This window comes from Berghia stephanieae, chromosome 1 (genome assembly GCF_034508935.2).
Source record: "Berghia stephanieae isolate SIO BIC M18660-M18661 chromosome 1, UCSD_Bste_1.3, whole genome shotgun sequence".
Taxonomy (NCBI): domain Eukaryota; kingdom Metazoa; phylum Mollusca; class Gastropoda; order Nudibranchia; family Aeolidiidae; genus Berghia; species Berghia stephanieae.
In genome coordinates, this window is record NC_088360.1 from 41352393 (window position 1) to 41379916 (window position 27524).

Sequence of the window (27524 nt, forward strand, 5' to 3'; positions counted from 1 at the left end):
GTCTACCATATAATAATATATTGGACGACACAAGCAGCCCGTTAGGTACTTATACATTTTTTGGACAGAGACATTGATATCAAAATCCAGGGGGATCCTCCGAATAGTAGTTGTAGTAGTAGTAGTAGTAGTAGTAGTAGTAGTAGTAGTAGTAGTAGTAGCAGTAGTAGTAGTAGTAGTAGTAGTAGTAGTAGTAGTAGTAGTAGTGGTAGTAGTAGTAGTAGCAGTAGTAGTAGTAGTAGTAGTAGTAGTAGTAGTAGTAGTAGTAGTAGCAGTAGTAGTAGTAGTAATAGTAGTAGTAGTAGTAGTATTAGTAGTAGTGGTAGTAGTAGTAGTTGTAGTAGTAGTAGTAGTAGTAGTAGTAGTAGTAGTAGTAGTAGTAGTAGTAGTAGTAGTAGTAGTAGTAGTAGTAGTAGTAGTAGTAGTAGTTCTACTATATTATAATTATGATTTCTATTACTACTACTACTACTACTACTACTACTACTACTACTACGACTACTACTACTACTAGTAGTAGTAGTAGTAGTAGTAGTAGTAGTAGTAGTAGTAGTAGTAGTAGTAGTAGTAGTAGTTGTAGTAGTGACAGTAGTAGTAGTAGTAGTAGTAGTAGTAGTATAGTAGTAGTAGTAGTAGTAGTATAGTAGTATCGTAGTAGTAGTATAGTAGTAGTAGTAGTATAGTAGTATAGAATCATAATTATAATATAGTAGAACTACTACTACTACTACTACTACTACTACTACTACTACTACTACTACTACTACTACTACTACTACTACTACTACTACTACTACTACTACTTCTATTCGGGGGATCCCCCTGGATTTTGATATCAATGTCTCTGTCTAAAAAATGTATACGTACCTAACGGGCTGCTTGTGTCGTCCAATATATTATTATATGGTAGACATACATTATAACCCTGCGAGCCTGTTTCCAACGCTGTTAAGTACTATATTAATGCTATCTAGACCATTACACTATTATAAACAATCCAAAATCATTTGCTAAACTACGCCATTGAATGCAATTTTGTTATGATTATTTCCCCCACGAACAAGAGAATCAACACACCATTACTATAAACATTTTAAAGTTTGGGTCATGTTTTATTGCAAACGTTGAAAAGATCAAAGGAATTCGACTTTGTGAGTAAACTGGTCCATCACTATTGGCATTCAAAAACGCAATGGCACTTAAAATATGACAGCATGCAAAAAAAATCACGATACAACATTTCGTATCCGAGGAGGAATTTGCGATATTCCGTGGCACGGGACTTGGAACGAACTATACTACTACTACTACTACTACTACTACTACTACTACTACTACTACTACTACTACTACTACTACTACTACTACTACTTTGACCACTAACACCATAACCATCATCATCATTGTTATCATCATCACAATAATGATTATCATTTCCATTTATGATGGAACGAAATTTACATCACTCAGCTCTGTGTTATTATTTTAGACCACAATTTTTATGATTTGCAATCACTAAATAATATCAGTGCTGTCAGATGTTGTGAATATTCTGCTTAAACACATGGCATCATTTAATGAAAACGGCTATAAAACCAATTTACATTCTTTTTCTTTCTGCCCCAGAGTTTCTAGCGTTCCAGGACCATACTCAGCCGGTGGCCAGATTAGCGCCGTCATCCCTATGTTAGATGGCGATGCCATCATTGGATAACGACTGATGATTTAATCTGAACTGCAAGAACAGTTTATGCATGAGATAACAACACAGACATTGAAAACATTGTTGGGGATATGTAAATATTCATGGCATATTAAGAGCTGATTATTTATATATCAAAAGACTGCTTTGTTCTTATCTATGGACGTTTGGTGGTTTATATTGAGGTTATTAAAAAAATCATTTCTTGGTAACCGCGTCACCCCTACAAATTACAAAGGATTGCATATTATCTTATCATGACAGTGATGACACCCAGCCTTTGTCTGTGTGCTTCGAATTATCTAATTATCGTTTCGTGTAAGATGAAATTGTATCTATAGTATATAGTCAATGCGCTCGTTTAATTACAACTACGAATGGGGATGATCCTTTCCATGTGGTCGAGGTCATTGGTCATGTTGCAAAGTCTGCTCAAAATTATCCACATAGTGAATATAGTTCACAATTTGAGAAATATCCAAAGTCACAATTGGTCATTTCTATTCAGCATGACTCAAGGGTATATTTACAACTTTCATAAACAAAGCAGCGTGTTTAGATTTACTGAGAAATGTCCTATCGTTGTACAGCAATAAATCATATAATTGATGACTAGGTTGGACGAAAACATGAATATACGAGATCGCTCCCATTGCCCACATTTTCTAGATTTGACTACAAAATAGCAACACTGTTTTTAAGTGTCACCATGGATCTGTTCCCAAAAAACATAATGAACGTATTGAATTGAAATCCCTTGTTCTGAACTTGTGATCGTTCTGAGATGTGCGCTCCTCAGAACAAATTAAATGCAGATAAAAGAGCTTTTTCATAATTATGGTCCCTCAGTTTGGAATAATTCACCCTTTGAAGTTAGAAAGTCAGAATCCCTGGAGGCATTCAAAATTAGGCTAAAGATAGCATTCTTTGACTTGGATATTTTTTTGTCAATATACATTCAAAATATTTGCATGTATTTCTTTTGTGGTGGCGTTTCAAATATTGAACATGTATCCGTCTAAATCAATAGCCTTGGTAATTGTATAATGATATATATATATATATATATATATATATATATATATATATATATATATATATTTTATATATAATGATTTGTGTGTGTGTGTGTGCATTCTTTTTGTAAATCCCCTCGAGCTCATGTTGCATGAGATGTTGACGCTATATGTAAATGTACACTATTATCATTGTTTTTATTGATATTATTATTATTATTATTATTATTATTATTATTATTATTATTATTATTATTATTATTATTATTATTGTCGTTATTGTTGTCATCATTGTTATCTCTACTATCACTGCTACTACTTCTACTACTACTACTACTATACTATTACTATACTATATACTAGTATACTACTACTACTACTACTACTACTACTACTACTACTACTACTACTACTACTACTACTACTACAACTACTACTACTACTACTACTACTACTACTACTACTACTACTACCACCAATACTACTACTACTGCCACTACTGCATACTGCTTCTACAAATACTACGTTTACCACCACCACCACCAACACCATCACCATTACAACCACTACTACCTCTACCACTATACTGGGCCAATAAACGGGTCATGTCGTTTGTTGTCTCGGTGGACACGGGTAAATGAAACGAACCGACCAGATTTTTCCTGCTGCACAAAAAACTGGTCGTTTTATGATCGTTTCCGTGACGGTGGACACGTGACCTGTGTCAGACCATTAAGTGACATCATCTCCAAATATTTTATTGAGTTCCATTTTTACGCATACAACACCCAATTACTGTTTACCATTAACACTGAAAATTATCTCAATGTCAAAACACATATAGAAAATTGTATCTCTTTAGTTTTAAGTTTATTTTATTCCAGTTTTGATCTGAAGTTCAGATTGACTAGATCCACTGTAGAACTGAACTTTAATTATTTTTTCTTAATCCCATAAATAGGCAAACCATTTGACTGTATTCTTGCGCAACTGAACTTGCAGTGAATTGAGATGCTATAACTTGTTACGTTACTCAATTGATAAAAACAAAGGGGAGGAAAAAATACGCAACATTGTGATGTTGTTGTTTTTTATAATGGCACTTCAAATTAAACTAAAATCTTGATACTTCTTATCTGCACTCACTAAAAATCATATTTACTCTCCTGATATTTTCATATTTACTGACTGTGGTTTTTATAGGAAATTGTACAACTGAGGAGGTATAATACAGATTTTGACCAATGTTGAATATTTCGTAACCTCGGAGATAGTCCTTCCAAGGCCTATAGTAAATAATAATCGATTATTTCCGGGGGGGGGGGGGGTGTCTGCAATTTGTGTCAAGAAAGTTGAAGGCCTCAAAAGTGGTACCGCCGATTGCTACGGTTTCAATTTCAAGGCTGTATTTATTGGGCCTGTAAAGGAACATAGCAACCGCTTTTTATCATGACTACATTAGGGAGTATAATAATATTGAGATTGGGACTAAGGTTATGTTATCGGTAAAATAATTGGTTAAGTGAGCTGAGGCACATATGACTTATTATGTTTATCACATATTAGCTGAAAAATCATAAAAGTGTGACTTAATCTCTTTTGTTACTGGGTTCTTCAATTTGGTGTATTTGTCTGCATGTCTGATTACCCAGACTGTCATGGGCTTATTGTCGTAAGGGACATACTCTCCAACGTAAAATATTTTACATTACAACAATCGTAAATCACGCCCGTAATTGCCTTCGGCAATCAGAAATTCTAATGTGTGCACTTGGGTCTTAAACAATTAATTATCGTTCAGAATAAATAGGCGTTTTGCTTTGGGTGGTCTTTCCATTATTGTGTTCATAATTGTTATAATTCGAATCTTTAACTGTATTTTCATATTAGTTCATAATATTCTCTTTAATTGTGATCTGTCATTAGTAATTATAATTTTTTTTCCGCTTGGTTGCTCATTCCACTGAGTTCATCTTATCCTTCGATTAATGAACTGTATATATGATATTATAGATGTCACTACTGGTACAGGAAGTTACTTTTGAGGAAATGGAGGTTAATATTTGGAAACGGTTATTTTACGTTCCAATAATATTTCGATTCATAAAATAAAAAAGAAAACAATATTATTGATATGTAGTACAATGAGCTGTAGATTTTAATGTTGTCCGTTCACTTCCAACATCTTTTCCTCGTTATGGTTGAGCTCAAACTCACCAAATTTAAATTCAAATCTGTGAAAAAAAATTGAGAAAATAAATTCTTTAACATCTGGTGATGGCAATATTTTTTATGTTTTTCGAAATCTTGTGGTATAAACTCTAAGTCCATTCTTTCTATATTGCTTTAATTTATCAAACACTTTGAATAAATAACAACATTATTACAGCTCTTAGAACTTTACTTTGCCCTCTGTTGTAGAGACTCTATTATTCTTAAACAAAATTAAATATAACATATACTGACGTATACATATCTGTAGGTCTGACATCCGAACGAAATTATGGGCCTAGTTTAACATTGTTGTCATGAACAATAATTTGTATCAGTTTTTGAGATTTCCATTACAACAATGAGCCCGTAATAAATTGGGTTATCAGACATGCAAATATGTGCACCTCGACATGTGCTATTTGCTCTCAATTTGAGTAAAAACATTCTACATCTTTGTCTTAGATTTTGGAAACAGCCACAAAAATGAGTGGTAAGAAGAGAGATAGGTAGGGTGGCTTTAGCTATCAACTGTTTTATTTGGTCCATTAGAGAGATGGAGACAGAGAGAGAGAGAGATAGAGAGAGAGAGAGGGAGGGAGGGAGAAAGAGAGTATTTGTGTGTAAGGGGGGGGGGGATGTTGTGTGCATGAGTATGTGTGTGTTTTGTTTTATTTAATCGGTTAACAACATTGTCTCAGTCCGAAAAAAATTTAATATCGCCTAACATGTTAAGTGTTGCTGTTATAAAGCGGTTTGAGCATTTTATAAAATCTCAATCTTTAATGATAATAATAATAATAATAATAATAATAATAATAATAATAATAATAATAATAATAATAATAATAATAATAATAATAAATAGAGGAAGAAGAAGAAGATGATGATGATGATGATGATGATGAGGTGATGATGATGATTATGATGATGATGATGACATAATGATGATGATGATGATCAGGGGCGTGGCTCTATTGGTTCAAATGGTGCCTGGCACCACATCCATGTTTTAAAAATGGATAACAGCATTTTAAAAAATATATAAAACTGAGAAATGGTATATATCGCCTTTTATCAACAGTGCGAAACAGACTCCCTTTCTGTTACAACGCCTTCTATCCACGCTTTTCTCCGATTCACACAGTCCGTTGATGACTGTCAGCGACTGTGTACCATGGCTGAGCGAGTGACTGGATTTCCCCACTCAAACGATTGCAAAGTGCGGATTTTTGCTGGCACCATTTAAGTCATTTAAGGCTATTACTATAGTGCTGCCACATTGAATACCTGAGAAAATGGCTCGAATTTTTACTATCTTCACATACGAGAAAAAAACCCGCCTCAGGTGCCGAGAAATTTTTGCTCCAACTCTGTTGGACTGGGGAATAATAGCTAATGTTGGTCATTTACGTCATAGTCATAGTATGGTAACTTCGACCATCTTTATTATCATCGAAATCACGATTATATAAGAAGTTCATTTGTTTCTCTCTCTCATTCTCTCTCTCTCTCTCTCTCTCTCTCTCTCTCTCTCTCTCTCTCTCTCTCTCTCTCTCTCTCTCTCTCTCTCTGTCGTGATTATTGTATATATTAATTTATTATTATTATTATTATTATTATTATTATTATTATTATTATTATTATTATTATTATTATTATTATTAATATTATTTATTATTATCATCATCATCATCATCATCATCATCATCATCATCATCATCATCATCATCATCATTATTATTATTATTATTATTATTATTATTATTATTATTATTATTATTATTATTGCTGCAAAAATTGATATGAAGGAATGTGAACGAGTTAAGTCAAACATTTCTTGATAGTGATGCTATATGCTAAATGCATGATCTTCGCGTGAATATGCGTGTTTGACTTTGTGTGTGTGTGTGTGTGTGTGCGCGCGCGTTCATCTCTCACACACACACACACACAGAGAGAGAGATAGGTAGATAGATAGATAGATAGAGAGAGAGAGAGAGAGAGAGAGAGAGAGAGAGAGAGAGAGAGAGAGAGAGAGATCTTGTATGGTGTCATGTTTGATTTCCGAAGTGGAGTGGGGCTGTTTCATGACGTAACTACAGTACTCTTTTAATAAGCCACGGGCTGTTTACATTCTTACGCTTTGTAAGTTTTGAAATTACCCTTTGTTCGATTGACATTCAATGTCTGCATGTGTCCCTTTAGCCATTTCCCTCAGTGTCCAAACTCCAATCAATATATTCGTTCGTGATTTCTATAAACAAACTATTGAAAAGATTTGCAGGGATAGAAACGTCACCATGCAAATTTACTTTACAAGTATGTAAGGTTTTTTTTTTTCTTTCTTTTATATTTACAAATGTAGCATGTGTAAGACATTTTCGTCTGGCACCGCTTTATACTGTAAGCATGCCACGCCGCTGATGATGATGGCAATTATGGTGATGATGACGACGATGACAATGTTAATGATGATGACGATGATGATGATGATGATGATGCTGATGATGATGAAGATTGTGATCATGATGATGACGACGACGACGATGATAATGATAATGATGATGATGATGATGATGATGATGATGATGATGATGATGATGATGATGATGATGAGGAGGAGGAGGAGGAAGAGGAGGAGGAAGAGGAGGAGGATGAGGATGATGATGATGACGACGATGATAATGATAATAATAATGATGATGATGATGATGATGATGATGATGATGATGATGATGATGATGATGATGATGATGATGATGATGATGACGACGATGATGATGATGATGATGATGATGATGATGATGATGATGATGATGATGATGATGATGATGATGGTAATGATGGCGACATACTTTTCTCCCGCGTCGGCGGCGATAACTTGTGCTTTCTGGATAGAAAAAGTACTTTCACCCTTCCAAAGCCCCAAATACCCTCCAAAACGTTTGTATTTCAACAGAAGCGTCTTGATTGGTCCTATGTCTTCGTTTATCACTACCAAAGTCTTTATAGTATCCCTCTTATGTAACTGCTCGTCTCTAAAATAAGGAAGAGTGATTTTATTTTATAATCTGTTCTATTTATTTTGTTTACGCAAATAATTTTGCAAAATTTCTTTTAAGTAAGTGTTGGAGGAAGACCGCATTGTCAAAAATGAATACGGTGATATCAGCCTCCCATAAAAAATGATATTACCAGTGACATTCATTGATGATTCCATTGCTCCAGTTTATCCAACATTTCACAATCCAGAGGAAATGTTCTCCAAAAGATGTATTTTAGTAGCCCATAATAGTACGCATCCTCCCGTCTCAAGAAACGAAGGTTTGCGCCCTGTATGACTTTGGTCTCGTCAGTCTTGTTGAGAGCAACAGCGGGTGTGACTCAGCAGACCGATCCTTGCATGGCAGTCTCTACCGCATTTGCTGCACACGGTAGTTAGACCATAATAATAATAGTAGTAGTAGTAGTAGTAGTAGTAGTAGTAGTAGTAGTAGTAGTAGTAGTAGTAGTAGTAGTAGTAGTAGTAGTAGTATTAGTAGTAGTAGTAATAGTAGTGCGCCTCCCAGTCCGAATGACGCTTGCTGAGAATTTTGTGATTCAGTCATAATCGATGAGTATATCTGCTCTCTCTCTATCCATGTTGTTAATTATTGTTTCCATTGGTCACGGTCCTGGGCCAGAGTTTTCAGGCTGTCAAGATCTTGTTGTGACTTTAATACGGAGGGCACTGCGATATGTCTTAGTTCTTTAGGGATTAATTCGGCCTTATCTGAATCCAGAAATTTCTGATATGTAGAGAGATCCTGGTTCAGGGTAGTTACTATTGATGTTGGTGGTCTCCCTACATAATAAGACTAAGAGAATTCAACAGTTCCTGTATTTGAAGATTTCCTGGATCGCTAAGAGTTTACCATTCATTTAACACCCGTCATCGATGACGCCAACTCCACTAATTTCCCCAATAGAATGTTTAGATTCCCATGAATTATCAGGCTTCCGCCAACACACTTTGGAACAGAAGGAAAGCTTTTACGTTATTCTTGTTCTTTCCCCGACTGAGAGTTGCCCGTGTTTCAACACCGGTCTGTCGAGGTAAATAACAACATGATGTAAAGTCTGCCCTTGAGCTTTATGTATCGTCATTTCAAAACATGATTGCACAGGGAACAGGCCGCGACAAAGTGTAACATTCTCGCCCTCTAATAGGTTGAACATGAATCTTGGTATCACCAATAAGTCTGAAGAGAAATCTGGAGCCACGAAAATTGCACCTTTATTTGTTTGTATCTCAAAACTGGCTTGCGCGACATCCAACAGGTTTTGCCAAATTACCAAATAAATACATATGAATATCAATATAGTATTAATAATGATTTAAAATGATATAATAATTTGGGGGGAAGGGGTATCTTCCAGATATGGTTTAAAAACGAATGTTACAACAAGAGAATAGTCAGTATTTATGTATGGAAAAAATGTGTAACATGCCGCTCTATAGTTGAAGAATTCAACCGTATTCATCTTTGAGGAGGAAAAGGCATTGAGCCCTACCACTCACTGTCTGCCATTAGATTAAACGTTTCCAAGAAACAGTTTTGTATAGAGAATTGATGTCTATGTATCCATGCAGAGGGAGAATAATTTGAGCGTATGATTATTAATAAAGTTGTCATTCATGTGTATTTTAGGAAAACTATCTACAAGCTGCGGGACGTCAGGGACATGGATGGACGTCAGGATATATATATATATATTATATATATATATATATATATATATATATATATATATATATATATATATTGTGTGTGTGTGTGTGTGTTATATTAGTGTGAGGGTATGTGTGTGTGTGTGTGTGCGTGTGCGGGTCTCTGTGTATGTACGTATCATGGTACAGTAAACCTGGGCAAAATGCTACAACAAGACTGTAAACCTAAACATGGACAACATTTCTAATACTTACTCTGGTGTTATGGCAACAAAGTCAGATGAGCCATATCGACCTTCGAATTACGCAAAGATGGTGCCTTTCGTGTCCTTAGTCGTGTTGGATGTTTCCACTATGATGGCATAGTGATAGACTGGGAGATAATAATCAGATAATTGTTAGTGGATTGAAATTCAACTAGTCTGTATGATTATTAAGTAAGGAAAATATTTTTAATGATGATGGTGATATCATGGTGATGATGATGATTATAATAATAATGATAATAATAATAATAATAATGATGATGATGATGATGATGATATAAAATAATGATAATGATGATAATAATAATGATAATAATAATAATAATAATAATAATAATAATAATAACATAATAATAATATAATAATAATAATAATAATAATAATAATAATAATATAATAATAATAATAATATAATAATAATAAGAATAAGAATAATAATAATAATAATAATAATAATAATAATAATAATAATAATAATAATAATAATAATAATAATAATAATAATAAGATTAACAATAATATATCCTTTATTCGTCTCGGTAATCTGAATTTGGTTCCAAAGAAATTTATTTTCATGAATGGCATTAAATAATAGATCTTGGTGAAAACGATTAAAGTGCATGCCTCTACATAATTAAACTCTGAAACAAAATAAACCGCCATAGTGGAAACTTGAAATAACATTACGCTCAGTTACCGCAATAAGGGGGTGACGCCTTAGTTTTAAGGAACATTCTACCGTGGGAGTAGAAGTCCTCTGAGAAATACCCCATCGAGCTGCAGCCTCCTGGTTCACAAGTCAGACATTCACCTTTCGTGAACTTGTCCTGGGGGATATAATGGTACGAGTAGTTTTTAAAAGCAGTAGCAGTAGTGGGACTATACGGTCTTTTGGTATGACACTCATCGGATCGGAAGGTCCCAGTTTCGAGTACCGTTCCGGGCGACGCCTAGTCGAATCCTCGGATATGCTCTTTACTCACATTCTCTCACCAGGTGTAAACTGAGTTCCTGACGGAAAAAATTGTACATTAGCCATAAGAGGCATCATGTCTCGTCCTGCATGTTAAGTGTTGCTGTTGGTTCGGGATACCTTGTAAAGTGCTTTAAGCACGCTTCGTAGATATTGTGTTTTATGAATGCTCATCTTTATATATATATATATATATATATATATATATATATATATATATATATATATATATATATATATATATATATATATATATAATACCTTGTATCTTATTTATAGTTATTCATATCTCATTATACCATTATTCCAACACAGCCTTGGTTTAAATAAATTATCATGAACAAAGACCTCTGACTGGAATACTTTATGAGAATGGAAGGAATGCTTTCACCAAACCTTGACCTAAATCGATTAGAAGCCTCTGTCCGAAATTCTTTATGACTAGGGAAGGAATACTTTCAGCTCGCCTTGACCTAAATGAATTAGAGATCTCTGCCTGAAATTCTTTATAGGAATGGAAGGAATGCTTTCACCAATCCTTGACCTAAATGATTGATTAGAGACCGCTGTCTGAAATTCTTTATCGGAATGGAAAGAATGCTTTTGCCTATCCTTGACTTAAATGGATTAACATAAACAGAGACCTCTGACGATGATTCTTCATGAAGCTTGAAGGAATGGGTTCACCGAGCCTTGTTATTGTCATATCCAAAGGGTCGCAAGCAATTGTTATTGTCCATTTCACGCGAAAGAAAACAGGATAAACTCCGTCTCTATGTTTCCAATGCATTATTGTTGATTTTTATGGGGATGAGAGGATGTTTTTATTGAGCATTAAATTTTTTTTAAAATGATTTTCAGCACTGGGAAATAAAAACAATCAAAGAGATTCAAAACACGATCTTGAATTGAGAAAGAGGACATGGAAATGTTATTTTTCGACTCGTTAATAGTGGTTAAATACAACATCATCATCATCATTATTATTATTATTATTATTATTATTATTATTATTATTATTATTATTATTATTATTATTATTATTATTATTATTATTATTATTATTATTATTATTATTATTATCATCATCATCATCATCATCATTATTTGATGTAGCACAAGTATCCACAAATTGTGCTCAGAGGTGCTTTAGAATAGTTTTTTTAGTATCACACAAGTTCATTCATTCGACAACGAAATCACCACAACAGTCACATACACAAACACACACACACACACACACACACAAACACACACACATACACACATCTTGTTCGAAGTTCACATTGAATCACGAAATGCAGAATGAAAAAGATTTGTTTTTAAATGCCGTTTGAAGACTGGTAGACTTTCACATTGTCGGGTTTTAGGTGGTCAAGATTTCCATATGATTGGAGCCGAAAATGCAAAACCACGCTCAGCAAACTTTGTTCTTGGTATGTTTTTCTCCATTAGCGAAGAACTGGCGGATCGCAGAGATCGAGCTGGTCTTTATTCCCCCACAAGGCATTCATTATATTCAGGTGATGTATGGTGAAGGCAATTGTAAGCAAATCATGCGATTTTGCATATTATTCTTTTCTCTATTGGAAGCCAGTGTAGTGACTTAAGGACCGGTGCTATATAGTCCCAAGGCTTTGTGCTTGTAAGTATACGAGCAGCTTTGTTTTACAGCAACTGTAGTCTATTCGGCGATGTTTTTGGTAGGCCGTACAGGAGAGAGTTCCAATAATCCAAGCGGCTGTTAACAAGGGCATGGATGAGTGTTTTGCATGTTTCGTCATCAATAACTTTTCGTATTCTGCATATCATTTGGAGAGCGCTATGAACCGCCTGACAGCACATTGTAATGTGTGCGCGCATGTCTAGATGAGTGTCAAAATAGAAACCAAGGTTTCGAACGACATTGGAATTTTTAATAACAGATTCTCCGAGGGACATTTGGTTAATGAGTATATTATCCTTTCCTGTCTTTTTGAATAAATCAGCTCAGTTTTGTCCTCGTTGAATTTAAGCTTGTTGTTTGTCATTCATGCGTTAACGTTATCTAGACATGCTTCGAGTCGCTGTTTTGTATCTTCGGTGTATTTGTATGAAATGGAAGTGTATAACTGGGTATCATCGGCGTACAGATGATGGCTGAGACAGAAGGTCGTGATGATGTTGCTTAAGGGCTTTGTGTACATTGTGAAAATACAAGGGCCAAGGACTGAACCCTGTGGAACGCCAAATTGCAGCTTTGTTGGCAATGAAAGGAAATTATTTATGAGAACGCGTTGTGACCTGTCTCGTAGATAGCATGAAAACCAATACATTCTTTATCGGAATGGAAAGAATGCTTTTGCCTATCCTTGACTTAAATGGATTAACATAAACAGAGACCTCTGGCGATGATACTTCATGAAGCTAGAAGGAATGGGTTCACCAATGTAAATAAAGAGACTTTTCCAAGGACTCAACTATGCGCCGAGCGCGAGGCTCGAACCCAGGAGCTTCCGATCCGAAAGCGAGTGTCATACCACTAGACCACATAGCCGCATAGCCGCATAGCAATCTAGAGCTGTCTCCGATTCATCATCTAGATGACAGGACTTAATATCCAAGTAGAATATCAATGATTTTGTTTTCAAAGATATTTCATTTTTCGAGAAAGTTATTTGAAAGGTTCACAACTTGAAGGTGTGCAAGTTGTATCTCGATGTTTCTATAATTGACAAAAAGTCACAAATAAAAAAAATATCCATACACACAGCGTTGATCAACACGGCTAAAAAGTATTTTTGTTAGGGTTTTTTTAGGGGATGTTTTGTTTTTGTTTTTGTTTTTTGTCGGGTTTTTCTTTTTTTTTTTTTTCTTTTTTTTTTTTTGGGGGGGGGGGTGTTGTTTGCTTTTTTTTATTGTTCGTTATCGTTTTTTTTTTGTTTGTATTTTTGGTTTGTTTTATAGCTTGGTGTTTTTGGTTTGTTTTTTATTTTTCGTTTTGCCTCATCGAATAAAACCTTCGTCATATTCGCAGGTCTAATATCCGCACGTAATACGCCCCAACAGTCATGACGTCACTTCCCAAGTAATGACGCATAGTAACTTATTAACTGGCTCTAAACTATCGGAACAATGGCGGACGCCCTTATGAAATATTTATCCGACGAGAATAAAAGTGTATCCAGAGGAGAAAAACATTTTAAATCTGATCATGTTTTGACTTTTATATATTCTGATCACATGACATATGAAAAGTTCTAGGCCGCATGAAGAATAAAAAATACCGGTTTTCTTTGTTTAGAACCATTCTGCTCGTTGCTGGGCGGACGTGACATCAGACTATTGAATCTAATTATGGGCTTGATTTAACATTGTTGTAATGGGCAATATTTTTCGTTGGTTTGAGAGTATTTGCATTACAAAAATGAGTCCATAACAATTGGTTTGGAGACCTGCAAATAAGTACACATTGGATATAGGATATATGCCGCTTTAAGTTTTGTAGCAAGAATTTAGTAAATATTGATCTCATTCTAGCTATCCAACTAAAACCGCAGCAAATATCAAGCGACGCCGAAGTAATTTTTTTTTTTTGCGTTCGTAACAAATCAGACGTGTTGGAATTTGCTGAATTTGATGGAATAAAATCGATGTATTCTATTTATAGGTCTGACAACATTCTCATTGTTTGAATGAAACCAACACATTGTATTATTTATCCCAGCAAGTTCAAAATAAACCCATGAAGATTCGGTATTCAAACAAGCAAATAAGTGTTCATAGATCTAATGTTTTGTCAATCAATAATATACTTACATAGTCATCACATGGAAATCCGGTGAAGGGGCAATGTGTGTTGATAGACTCGGTGAACACCTCGTGAGATCTTGCGTGACTACAGCTGATTCCATCCCCAACAGAACCTACCCCTAGACCGAGCAATAAATATAACGCAGAGAAAAAAAATTATATTTGGTACGTATGAATTCGTTCAATACAAATAAAATCAAAGATGATATTTAGTAACATTCCTTGATCCACCTGCCCCATAGATTTATATATTTCAAGCAAGATGTTCAACAAATATTGTTTTAAATTAAAATGAATTCTTCTTAAAGCCATGAGAGTTGCTGTAACCGAGTTGCGTCAATGTTACTTCCCTTTCTTATTGTGGTTGCGCTATTACATGAATGGTGAACTATTGTATTATTACGCAAATAAACGGCGTTCAATATATTTATTATCACCCAACCACATATAAACGTACATTTTTAGTTTATAAATACCCCGAGTTTGCAGCAAAGACATCTTCAGTTATTCTATTTTTCCCGAGGCTTTATCAAGACTATGTTTGTTTTGGTATCTTTCCTTTTGTTAAATTTATTTCTTTATATTTCTTTGCTTACAAAAATACCACCACAGCTTTTTGTGGGTCCTTTTCAGACTTTAGACATAGTTTTTATTATCGTTTATAGTACTGAAGGGGTCCCGATAGCTCAGTTGGTAGAACACTCGCTTCACAATCTGAGGGAACGAGATCGATCCCGGGTGAAGTCTAGATTTTTTGCTGACCCCCTTGTCCACCCAGCAGTGATTGGGTAGCTCGGTCTGCTAGATCTGGTGGAAAGTACTTTGCGATAGACTGGCGTCTTATCCAAAGGGTAGCACGCAATTGTCATTGTCCGCTTCACGCAAAAGAAACCGGTTTAACTCCGGTTCCATGAGCCTAATGGCTCTGAAGGACTACTTTTTAAATACATAGTGTTGACGCTATGGCACCGCAACGAAAACTATTGTAAATATTCTGAAAAGTCAATGCAGTAGTTTTTGTGTAAAATTGGTTGTAAGAATCATAAACTGGGGTAATCCTCTCCAGATCTCACCAGGAAATAGAATGGTACAGAGACTGTTGGATTGCATACATTTGTTGATGGCTTTTGCTACACGAGGAGTCCTAGGGCATAAGTAAGTCGTTAACTATGCACATTGAAATACCATGAGTCAAAAGAATGATGTATCGTAATAGATTAAACGGAGTATACAGCACAGCTGCCTACTTGAAATTTCAAACATTCGTAGTTTCCAAGGGAAAAACAAAAAATAAAATTCACTTTAAATAGCTTAAGAAAGTAACAATTTGCTTTCAGTATGATTCAAAAATGCTCCAAGGTCCTGAATATAGGTTCTAAGGTACTAATCTTTCCTTTTCAACAAGATTTAATGAGTCAAAGAGGCGAATGCAGTTCTGTGGCTCGAGCCAAAAAATATTGTTTCTACGAATTTTTGGTATTACTAGGCAGGTCTGGTATAGTAATGGAGCAGCTTTGTGTGAGATTCACAATTATTAACCAGTTAACTGCGGTACTCAGCGGGAAAAACACGTATTTAAAATTAAGGCCAGAAAACTCGTCTTTCAATTATCGATCGATTTATATGACCCTCATCTTGACAAAATCTCTCATACCTAGGACTTAGCGTTAATACCACTTGAATGGCTAATCATAGAGACTTATTTTTGATAAGAACAAGGGTTACAACAAAAAAATATTATAATTAACCGTTCATGTGATACTTATGTAATCTGTAATACATGGTGCGTACGTAGTTTTTAGCCATAAATCTATTCTGCGTTGTTATCTTACCATTATGGATCAAGCTGGAAAAGGCCCCGCTGAGTCCATCATTGCATCCCGGCTGTGTTTTACCACCATTTACGTAGAAATCCACATGACCACATTGTTGAAACAGTCCCGCCCCGCCCTCTACGAGTGGCTCGCCGTTGGTGTGAATGACGTCTACAAAAATGGCGTCACCGGGATCCAAGCGGATCAGAGTTGGAAGGCATTGGAAGTCCGGCTCTGCTGGATCCATGCCTACGAAGAAACAAGTTAAACTCTGTAACAGTTCACCATATTCTCGACAAAAATAGGATTCAATAGTTTGATGTCACGCCCGCCCAGCACCGAGCAGCTTGGTTCTAAACAAAGAAAATCGGTACATTTTGCTCTTCATGGTGGCTAGAACTTTTTCACATGCCATGTGATCAGAATGTATAAAAGTGAAAACATAATCAGATTTATAATGTTTTTCTCTCTCCTCTGGATACACTTTTATGCTCGTCGGAGAAGTATTTCATAAGGGCGTCCGCCATGTTTCCGATAATTTAGAACCAATTACTATGCGTCATTACGAAGGAAGTGACGTCACGACTGTTGAATCCTATTGAGTAGGGTCGATTGTGTAGTTAAATATTTCCTATTTTTTAAAAAGTTATCGTGGGAATCCCAATCTTTAATCATGACAATGCAAAGACCTGGGATGCGGCTATGGGTCTAGTGGTATGACACTCGCCTTCGGATCGGAATATCCTGGGTTCGAGTCGCGCTCTGAGCGGCGCATGGTTGAGTCACCGGAAAAAGGCTCTTTACTCACATTCTCTTATCGTACAAAGGTTTAAAATGGGTACCTGGACGAGAATATCGTTGTCTCTGTCGCCTATCAAGCGTTATATCTCGTTCTTTATGTTAAGTGTTGGGACCCCACTTAATGAGCTTTGATCACGTTTAGTGGGTATTTCTCTATATAAAAGCTCAAGTTTGAATGCGTATTGTTTCTTTCACAAATTTAATCCTAATGGTTTGCAATAAGAACTTATTTTTAGATATGTTTAAATGGTTAATATCATAGTGGATTTACGAGCAATTTTAGCATGTTTGTGACTTGAATAGGAATATTAAACAGAAATTCAGAAACCAACTGTAGTAATCAAAAGCGTGTTAGGTAGTTGGATGCGGCTATAGGGTCTAGTGGTATAAGTACCAAAACTCTGACTTTACTCTCTAGAATCCAACATGCTTGAACATCTCAAGAGAATTAAACAACGGCATCTGTTATGATGAAACTTAAATCTAGCTCCATCCATGCTCATACATTGCACGTTTTTAAAAATTTAATCCTAACATTTTCCACTTTACGAGCGCTCTATGCACAGTCCAACGCTACATTTGTGAAGTGGGATTTCATTTTTAATTGCCACACCCCTGTGCATGGCTTGTGACATTGGGCCAAAATAATTATCTGTAACCCAGTTAAAGGCGTTTCTCTGTTAACAACATATGAATTATTATTGAAATTAAGAATTGAATATTTTAGGTCTTAAAATGACCTTACACATAGACAAAAAACTCAAAATTTTGAAGAAGTAATTTATGAAATTAAGGCTATGAATTTGGCTTTCTATAACAAACATGTTATAAATTCATGGCCATTTTTATTCAGGAATGATGTCGACGTCATTCCAACTTGTCTCCATAACAAGGGCATCAGTAAAACGTTTAAAAGTATATCAATAATATTTGTCTCAATTCTGTTAGATTACCATATCAAAAACAGCATCTCAAAAATTTTCCAAGAGTCTTAAAACAATGGTCATGACTCGAATTCTCATATTTTCCCGTCACGATCTAAAGATTTTAGAGACATGGAACCGCAAATGAGGGGAATGAGATTGTTCTGTAACAACCTGTAATACGCCCAATTGCAGAGCCCAGTAGTAGTCCAATATATCCGGCCATGTGTGCGCCAAGAGAATGTCCAATAAGGTGGACGTGTTTGAGGTCTGCTCCTTCCTTAACTATGATGTCAAGGATCAGCTTGATTTGTGTTCCCACCAAACGTAGATTCGCTACAGCAGCATTATAATTTGGCAGTTTGGCTCCCTCTCCCCAGTCTATAACCAAGACATTAAAATCGCCCTGTGGATAAAGTTAAAAAAAATAATGCAGTGATTATTTCACACGTAAGATTGAGATCAAAGGAAACAATATGTTACATATATATATATATAATATATATATATATATATATATATATATATATATTATATAAAATATATTCTCATTATATTATAATATATAGTTTGTGTTGTCTTCGAGGATTTTGCAATTACTAAATTTCTGCAGTTGACATCACACCACTTTCCAATCTTGCCGATAAATCATTCGTTTTTCTTCTTTTTTTTTGGGGGGGGCACACAGACAGAAGAGATTTTTAGACATTGTAGATGAATTTAGAGAAATGTATCTGTTTAATTTTGTGCATACTTTAGTAGGATGATGCTAGACAATCAATCAGAATAAGTTAGCAAGCAAGATCCCAATAACCATAATTCAGTTTCTCCTAATGATAAGGAGATCCAAAAGGCAAAACAATAATTGTGCAGTCTGTAAATTATAAAATGAATTTTTCACAGGTCATGATATGTCATGGAGGCTATTTGGTCACATCTTACGTCGAGGAGATAACATCCCAGCCTAAACTGCAATTACAGAATATTTCCTCGATGACATCAATAGTAACTACCATGAACTAGGATCTCTCTATATATCAGAAATATCTAGATTCAGATGAGACCGAATTAATCTCTGAAGAACTAAGAAAAACTGTAGTGCCCACCATACTAAAGTCACAACAAGATCTTGACAGCCTCAAAACTCTGGCCCAGGACCGTGACCAATGGAAACAATTAACAACATGGATGGAGAAAGCAGCTATACTCACCGAGGTTTTAAAAAATTTGTGACTGAATCACATAATTTTCAACAGACTGCGAGGCTTACTACTAACGTACTAATTTACTTTGGAAAAAGAACATGAATTTTAAATGTTGTCCAGATAACTCGTTCTTCAAATATCGATCGATTAGAATTAGGGTCAATCGATCGATATTTGAAGAACGAGTTTTCTGGTCCAAAATGTTATATACGCGTCGTTAATATTTTTGTTTCCACTTTCTTCCAGATTTGGTTTTTAATTCGTTTGTTTTCAATGGGGGGGGGGGGGGGGGGGGGGGGGGGGTTAGAACAGGGCAGCGCTATATAATATATATATATATATATATATATATATATATATATATATATATATCAGTCGTACCCAACTCCACTAAGAGAGTTATAACAGGGACACGATCGTGATGCTGTCATTCCTCTCTCTCGGTTACGTTGGTAAGATAAGATTTCAGGCTCGCGTGGAATAAAGCCCCACGGGTAAATGTTGTTTAAATAGCAGAAAAGGCTGAATAGGAAAAAAAACAAAGAAGGCAACCAATATAAAATTCAATTCTGTCCACCATCTCAAAACAGTATTATGTCGGGGTGAACATTATTTGTAAAATCCAATTTAAAGCTTAGGCTATAGAATTTGAGTTTAAATAATTGTTTTTATTGGGTAGAGTGAGTTTTATGTCTTCGTTCTGTTTTCTTTACGAAGAAAGCGTTTTATGTTTTTTTAAACTATCTGTTCTCATTGTGTAGTTCTAATTTTATGTCTTTAACTAAGTGTTTTTATTGATGAGGCAGACCGATTTTTGGGAGGGTCTTTTTTTCTGATATAAATTATTTCCCTGATTTTAAAGACTTATTATTCTAAATCCGTTATATATACTTGCATCTGGTTTTTTGCCATCTTTCAAGGAAAAGTCATACATTTATGCCTATTAGTCGTGACCGACATTACATCACCAAATTTAACAAAATGAATAGGGACTTCAAAGGCATCACTTTTGTCTCTTTCTATTTCGGAATGGCAAAAGTGCGACAAAATCATTTAAGTATAAGATGATTGCATGAAAAAACATCCTCAAAGAGAGCTCAACAACCTTTCACAGCCCAGTTTACAGACCATTAAAGGAAAACGACTTTTTTTCAAAATAGGATAATCTAACTTTGGTGAAACACATAGTATCAGAGATTAATCACACTCCCGTCAACCAAGCGATTTTTGTCGCCCTGTTTTTATTCCGAAATAAGTAGGGAGAAATTTAAGTCTTTTGAGTTCATGTTGATTTTTGTAAATGTTGTGATTTAATGTGGATCCATGGCTAATGGGCATAAATGTATGCCTTTTCCCTAGAAGATGGTGAAAACCGTTTAAGAATAATATGTCTTTTAAATTAGGGGAAGACTTTATGGACGCCCAATATTGTATGTATCAAATAACGTATTTATTAAAATTTGTCTAGAAAACTCGTCTTCCAAATATCGATCGACTGCCAAAAGCTCTCAAACCTTGGACCTCCGTGTGTGTTCTTTTTTAATCGACCGATATTTGAAGACGGGATTTCTGGCCAATTTTTTAATGCGTGTTTTATCCGGAGCATGGCAATATTGTTTCTGAAAGATAGAACGTACGAACCCTTTTCAGTAGAGCATCCTTCATGGCAGCAATCCAGGGGGAGTCTCCATTATTATCAAAGCCGTGTATGATGACCTTCAGGGGTTTGGTGACGTTGTAATGTGATGACGTCACACTGGAGGCATTGCGGTAGTCCACGTACTCGAAGGTCTTGCTTGCTTCAATGACACGGGTGTGTAATCTTGATGAGTTAAAATGTCTTAGTTTAATAACATTTTAACTTATTTTATGAATAAAAAATTAGACATCTTAGTTTTTAAATCCAACTGCAATAAAGGCTTAAGAGGAAACAGTCAAGCCATTGTTAAGTACTAATCTGCTGTAAGTACTTTAATCTCATAACTTTAAGCGATAGACACTGACAGTGTGTTGTCGTATTGATGAGAATTAAATCAAAACGATTCATTGATACATAATATGTCTGTAATAATAGTTTAAACTTGTTCACTGTCTTTTCAAAACCTCAGCGACCTTCTGCGACATAATTGTTTTAGGAATAAGCGGGCTACTACTTCGCAAAATCTATATCCGGCCAGACCCACTATGTGCAGCTATGTGTTCCAGTGGTATGACTCTCGCTTTCGGATCGGAAGGTCCAGGGTTCGAGACCCGCTCTGTTTCTTGAGTTGAGTAAAAAAAGAGGAAAAGACTATTTACTCACTTTCTTTCACCGTAGTTGCGTGTAAAATGAGTTATACCGTTAACAGCGTTGTCTCTGTCGGAAAAAAAATATTGTAATCGCCCATGAGGCGTCATGTCTCCTCCTACAGATTACGTGTTGCTGCTGGCTGGGGACTCCTTTAAAGTGCTTTGAGTACGTTTAGTGGATATTGCTCTATATAAATGCTCTAGGGTTTGTTTGCTTTTTTTTTTTACTGCGCCGTTGACAATGTGACGAGATCAAGTATCGACACTATGTTTCTCACACTAAGGACATATGGATGCCAGTGCTCGCATTTCCTAACTTATTAAGCAATTGAATATTTTAATAATTTTTACAATTCTTCTTATTCGTATTGTTTTTACTATCCGTTCCCTTCCTCTCGTAATATTTCACATTGTAATTATGTACCTGATTATCTATTTGAACAAGCGTGAAAATAGAAATTATGTATCACATGTTGTGTACCCTTTATTGAAGAGAACACTTAGCTGCCGGATATGTAAACAATAACATTCGACGTCAAACGTGACCCAGATTTTTTTTTATAAATGACCCGAACTATGTTGCAATTGACCTTGAGTAATGTCATGCGCATCCAACCAACCTTTTGTTTACATGTTGCTTAGGCAGCAAACTGAAGTTGGCCGTGAATTAATTCAAGCTGTTTACTCAGAGTCTGAGATAGCTAGGGAGGCCACGACCATAGTTTTTATGGCAAAAATGCTCCTTTTTTGATTTTGTAGGAAAACCATAATCATGGTTCCCCCTCCTCTCGGAAACAAAAACATATCTATGTCCAGGGAAACGAAGATTGTTTCTTGTTTTTGGTTAAGGTGGACCATACTTTTTGTTTTTACAGCGTATCAAATGATCAAAGTCAAAGCATACGTCAATGCAATGAAGAGACTAAATTCGAATCTATCTCCTATCTCTTCGCTCAGATGACCCTTTTGACAGAAGACTACTACTACTTCTACTATAACTGCACTACCACTACTGTGCTATAACCACAAAACTATAGTTATATACTATCTAGAACTAATAGACCGTAAGGCTCAGCGGTACGGTTTTCGTCTTGTCACAAAAGTCGAGCAATGCAAATGCTAAGTGTGATCAGTAATAATAGGATGGGTGACTAATCGTGAAAAATTATAGTCTCCGCGTTGTTTCCCCGGCTAAGACTAAGACACTTTATCCCACTCGATTGAACGAGTATCTGGCTACAGAAATGACGGATAGTGTAGTGACAGTTTTAGTACACAAGGGTCGCCTAACAGGCTGTATGACAAAGAAATATGGTTCCATACGGCTTGTTGAAGTGGGGGGGGGGGGGGGGGGGGAATATAAAACATTGTGAAGCGCATTTTGCTCACGGCTATCTGTAGAAATGCGCTGTATAAATATTCATATTGATGTACTTGGTCCAACTGTTACTATTACTATTTCTACTACTAGGCCTCTACTACTGATATTATTATCAATAATAATAATAATAATAATAATAATAATAATAATAATAATAATAATAATAATAATAATAATAATACAATAATTATTGTTGTTGTTGTCAATATCACCGGTTAATAAAAGAAAGATAATTGCAAAATGTTGGTGTTGTGTGTGTTGTAGCAGTCGGCCTCCAGCGACGCAAATCCTACAAGAGGCGCACAAGACCGTGGCACTAAACATCCCTGGCATGCATTTAGTCATACAACATGAACGCAACATTCACGGTAGCGTTAACTACGTCAAAGTCAAGACAAACCAATAGTGACATACAACCAGGACATGACAATAAGTGAGGTGGAAATTCTCAGAATTGAAAGCAGACACTTCAATGTGATATCTGTCAACAAACCTCCACCAACGCCATTCAAGTGGCCAGTTACATAAGTTACATCCTAGTGAGAAACCAATGATTGTGATAGGTGACTTTAACAGCCACAGACCAAATGGGGATACAATGAGAACGAAGATAGAGATACTGTTGAGGAATGGGCTGACCAATATGATCTGACACTCCTCTATGACGCATGAATCATCCTTTTCAAGCGCTCGCTGAAGAACAGGCTACAACCCAGACCTTGCATTTGTGTCTTCCAGACATGTCAAAAAGTGTCGGCAACCCCATACCAAAATCACAATACAGACCTATCGCCATTGAGGTGGGAACAAACAAATTACATGAACTGTGTTCGTAGACCTGGCAGCTGCCTATGACACAGTAAATCACAGGAAACTTCTCCTAAAGGTTGCAAGGATAACTCGTAAACAAAAAAAGTTGCAATAATAAAATCCCTTATGTCAAACCGTCACTTTTTTGTGGAAATGGATGGGAAGAAAAGCAGATCACAAAATAACGGGCTCCCTCAAGGATCGGTACTTGCACCTCCTATCCTTTTCAACGTTTATACTCCAACGACCAACCTCAGTTCGAGAACATCCGTGGGTTTCTATATGCTGATGATCTGTGTCTTGCATCCCAGGCCTCTGATTTCAAGACCATTTAAAGAGCCGCCAAGTCTATAAAAAAAAACAGGAAACTGAACATCTCCTGGAATGGGAATATATTGGAGAACAACACATTCCCCGTGTACCTCGGTGTTATCGTAGACCGCACAATGTTATTTTCTCAGAACACAAAGAAAACAAAATCAAAGTTGGCCACAAGAAACAACTTCCTAAGAAAAGAGAAAAAAACGTACATGGGGAGCAGATCCAAAAACAGTCAGGACAACCATACTAGCCCGTTGCTCTTCATCAGCCGAATAGGTTTCACCGGTCTAGATAGATAGATAGATATATAGATAGATAGATAGATAGATAGATAGATAGATAGATAGATAGGTAGGTAGATAGATAGATAGATAGATAGATAGATAGATAGATAGATAGATAGATAGATAGATAGATAGATAGATAGATAGATAGATAGATAGATAGATAGATAGATAGATAGATAGATAGATAGATAGATAACGTATTCAAGAGAGTACAAAGCATGTACTTAAATAGATCATAACTGTAAACTATGATTTTGGTATCTCCTATTTGGATTGAAAACAAAGTGCTTTAAAGTATTCTGAGTAAGTCCAAACATTAATAAGGTCTAGAAATGTTCTCATACCTAAATTTGACATTCAGCACATCGGGCGACCGGGGCAATTCTCCAACCGCGTTGTTGAAAGGAGGTTTGTCATCAAAACAGCCAACTAGCGGATAGCACACTGACTTTATCTCTACCTTTGGAGAGCTGGCTGGTTTCTCGCAAACACCATCTGCAGGATGGTTCGAAGTGGAACAATGGAGAATTTTAATTAGAGCAATTTTGTTTTTAAAACACTATCCTGATGAGTCGTGCTTTATTACCTGACGTCATGTTTAGGTTCGTGAACCGCCTAGTGAGTTATTTAGCAATGATCAAGGAAACAAGTGATCCCTTTGGCTGAACTGTTGATTACAACTCATGATTTGTTTTCTTTTGAGGCCAAAGACTTGTCTTTTGACCTCATTTGGGGGTTCGTATCAGGCCAAGTATTATGAAAGTCACGGTCGGTCAGACTGAGACGACAAGGGAACAACGTCAGACGCCAGTCCCTCGATTGTAGCCCCCTAGGGACTCGAAACAGACATGGAAGCGCTCACTTGCTGGAGAAATGAAGATGGCAGGCCTCACCTCGGAGACTACTATGAAGAAAGCAGAGAAACAGATGGCAAACGTTCGGATATGTCCTACATGCCACAGGGAGCGAAGAGGATTAATCCCCTCCTTACCATCTGCAGCAAAATTGTCACATTTGTTACGACACAATGTACATTTTTTTTATTCAGATATATTTTATACATCACAAAATTTGAAGAATGATCTTTGTTTAATTAATAAGAACATAAAGTTGTTTTGTAGAGAGCGTGTTTGAGATTAATAAATCAATTTTTCAGCTGGGTAAGCCTGCCATTTTGAGAAATTACCTAACTTCATCGGTAAGGAGAGAGTTCAGTAAGTAAGATTCCCTGTTTTAAACCAATTCTCCATTTCTACTATTGATTAAATCATATACAACATAACCACAGAATCTAAAGTTTCATTCAACATTATATTAATATATTTCCCCTATATATTCACTTTGATTAGACGTTTTACACTTAGTAAATTATTGTACGCATGTGTGCCCTTTACTACCTTTATTTTCCAAACATTATTTTTCATTGACCAAATACTTTAATACTGTGACTCACCAACTAAAGATAGTATTAGATCTTGAAAATCGCATTTACAGCCTAAAATGCCAAAACTTGAATTTAGTTTCTTGCTTTATTGTGGAGGATGAGCAGAAAATAAGAAAGTGCAAGCGAAAAAAAAACCCACAACATTTAACACGTATCTCGTCTTGTCACATCGTCAAGCAATATAAAGCATTACCAGTTGTCGAATGGTTGACGATGATAATGGAAAATCCTGATCTCGACATTATGTCCTTGGGTTAGACATTTCACACACATTATACCTCTCGATTCAATTGTAAATGAATACCTGTTTATAGGCAATGCAAGGTATTATAAGAGCGTTAGTGAAAAATTGACGACTAACAGGCGACTGTTATTGTATGATATTGAAATATGGTTCTATATGGCCTGCAGGGGACTAAGTGGAAGTAAAGTACATTGAGAATGATCAAAGAGTTGAAATGGTCTATTATAAATGTTTACAATTCAATGTGCTTGAATATCATAACTTTAAATTGACTTTTGGCATCCTATGGCATTAAAAATCAAAATATCGCTCGTATAAACTACAATTTCGACGTTGTTTTTCACTTTTAATGAATGAATTAAAAGAAAAATAAAACTAACTACTAACCAGCAAAATGTGCCAGCGTCAAAGCTTGAAATGCCAAAGTCCAAAACATTTTTCAAGTCCTCAGTTGGTGGCCTTCCTTGGATTCAACATTAGCATTCTTGCGGATGACAATTCCATCCGGTCTAGAACACAGATGGACAACACACTTTCATAAATTATGCACGCAGCGTTCCAAGATATATGATGACATAATAATTGTAACTGTGGATCTGTCCCTTTCCATTGCATAAATACACACACACACACAAACACACACACACACACACACACACACAGAGAGAGAGAGAGAGAGAGAGAGAGAGAGAAGAGAGAGAGAGAGAGAGAGAGATAGAGAGAAAGAGAAACACGCACAGAATATACCAACACACACACACACGGTATTAACTGGCACAGGGGAGAGAGATAGAGAGAGAGAGAGAGAGAGAGAGAGAGAGAGAGAGAGAGAGAGAGAGAGAGAGAGATTGTTTTTGTTTTTGTTTGCAAGGGTTTTACGGCGCTTGCGACACATTTAGGGTATATCAGCGCCAGTAAAAAGGAAGAAAATGGGATAGTAAAAAGTTCTAGAATTATAATTAAAGCATCCAAGAAAAAGTAAGACAAAGAGGAACTGGGAACAAATAGGGGTCAGATGTAGGTTCCAAGAGCTTACCATCAATGTACTTAGTTTGAGATCACCAATAAGTCTCATCTGGACACAAGCACGGTTCCCACTAAGAGGAATACACTCAAATGCTTACATTATAAATTCAAAATAACATATATAATAATACATAACAGAGAGATTATTTACAAGGAAATAAATATCATCTCCCAAAGCAATGACATATGCATTTAACTGTTTCCCTCCCAGCCAGGACTCGGGCCAGGACAAAACCAAGTAATCTCATTCCAAGACAAAGACAGAATGCAAGCTGGAAAACAGATATACGGGGGATAGAAGACAC

The 27524-nt window shown here is 35.9% G+C and overlaps 2 protein-coding genes across 2 annotated transcripts in view; one reads left to right on the forward strand and one right to left on the reverse strand.

The window, feature by feature from the left end:
• The window catches only part of LOC144974791 (pancreatic lipase-related protein 2-like), a 16594-nt gene extending 13848 nt beyond the window's left edge, over positions 1-2746 (forward strand). Inside the window, exon 9 of the mRNA XM_078918059.1 lies at positions 1627-2746. Coding sequence (XP_078774185.1) covers positions 1627-1714 — 88 coding nt within the window. The 3' untranslated portion in view covers positions 1715-2746. The remainder of the gene's footprint in view (positions 1-1626) is intronic.
• A 2130-nt stretch (positions 2747-4876) lies between these two features.
• LOC144969165 (pancreatic lipase-related protein 2-like) lies at positions 4877-26191 on the reverse strand. Its single transcript, XM_078908293.1, has 10 exons — positions 26143-26191; positions 24850-25000; positions 21059-21239; positions 18387-18618; positions 16507-16737; positions 14681-14793; positions 10607-10736; positions 9950-10016; positions 7788-7970; positions 4877-4952 (listed from the first exon to the last, which is right to left on the reverse strand). The coding sequence occupies exons 1-10, from the start codon at positions 26189-26191 to the stop codon at positions 4877-4879; spliced, it is 1413 nt and encodes a 470-aa protein (XP_078764419.1).
• Positions 26192-27524: the final 1333 nt, after the last annotated feature.

What these genes read in the sequence shown, in the direction of transcription:
- LOC144969165 (XM_078908293.1), bottom strand. Translation starts at nt 26,191, where the DNA reads ATGTCGAGATCAGGATTTTCCATTATCATCGTCAACCATTCGACAACT. An exon ending in CGTCAACCATTCGACAACTG is followed by an intron (nt 25,001 to 26,142) that starts GTAATGCTTTAT and finishes ACCATCCTGCAG; the next exon opens with ATGGTGTTTGCGAGAAACCA. An exon ending in GTGCTGAATGTCAAATTTAG is followed by an intron (nt 21,240 to 24,849) that starts GTATGAGAACAT and finishes TAACTCATCAAG; the next exon opens with ATTACACACCCGTGTCATTG.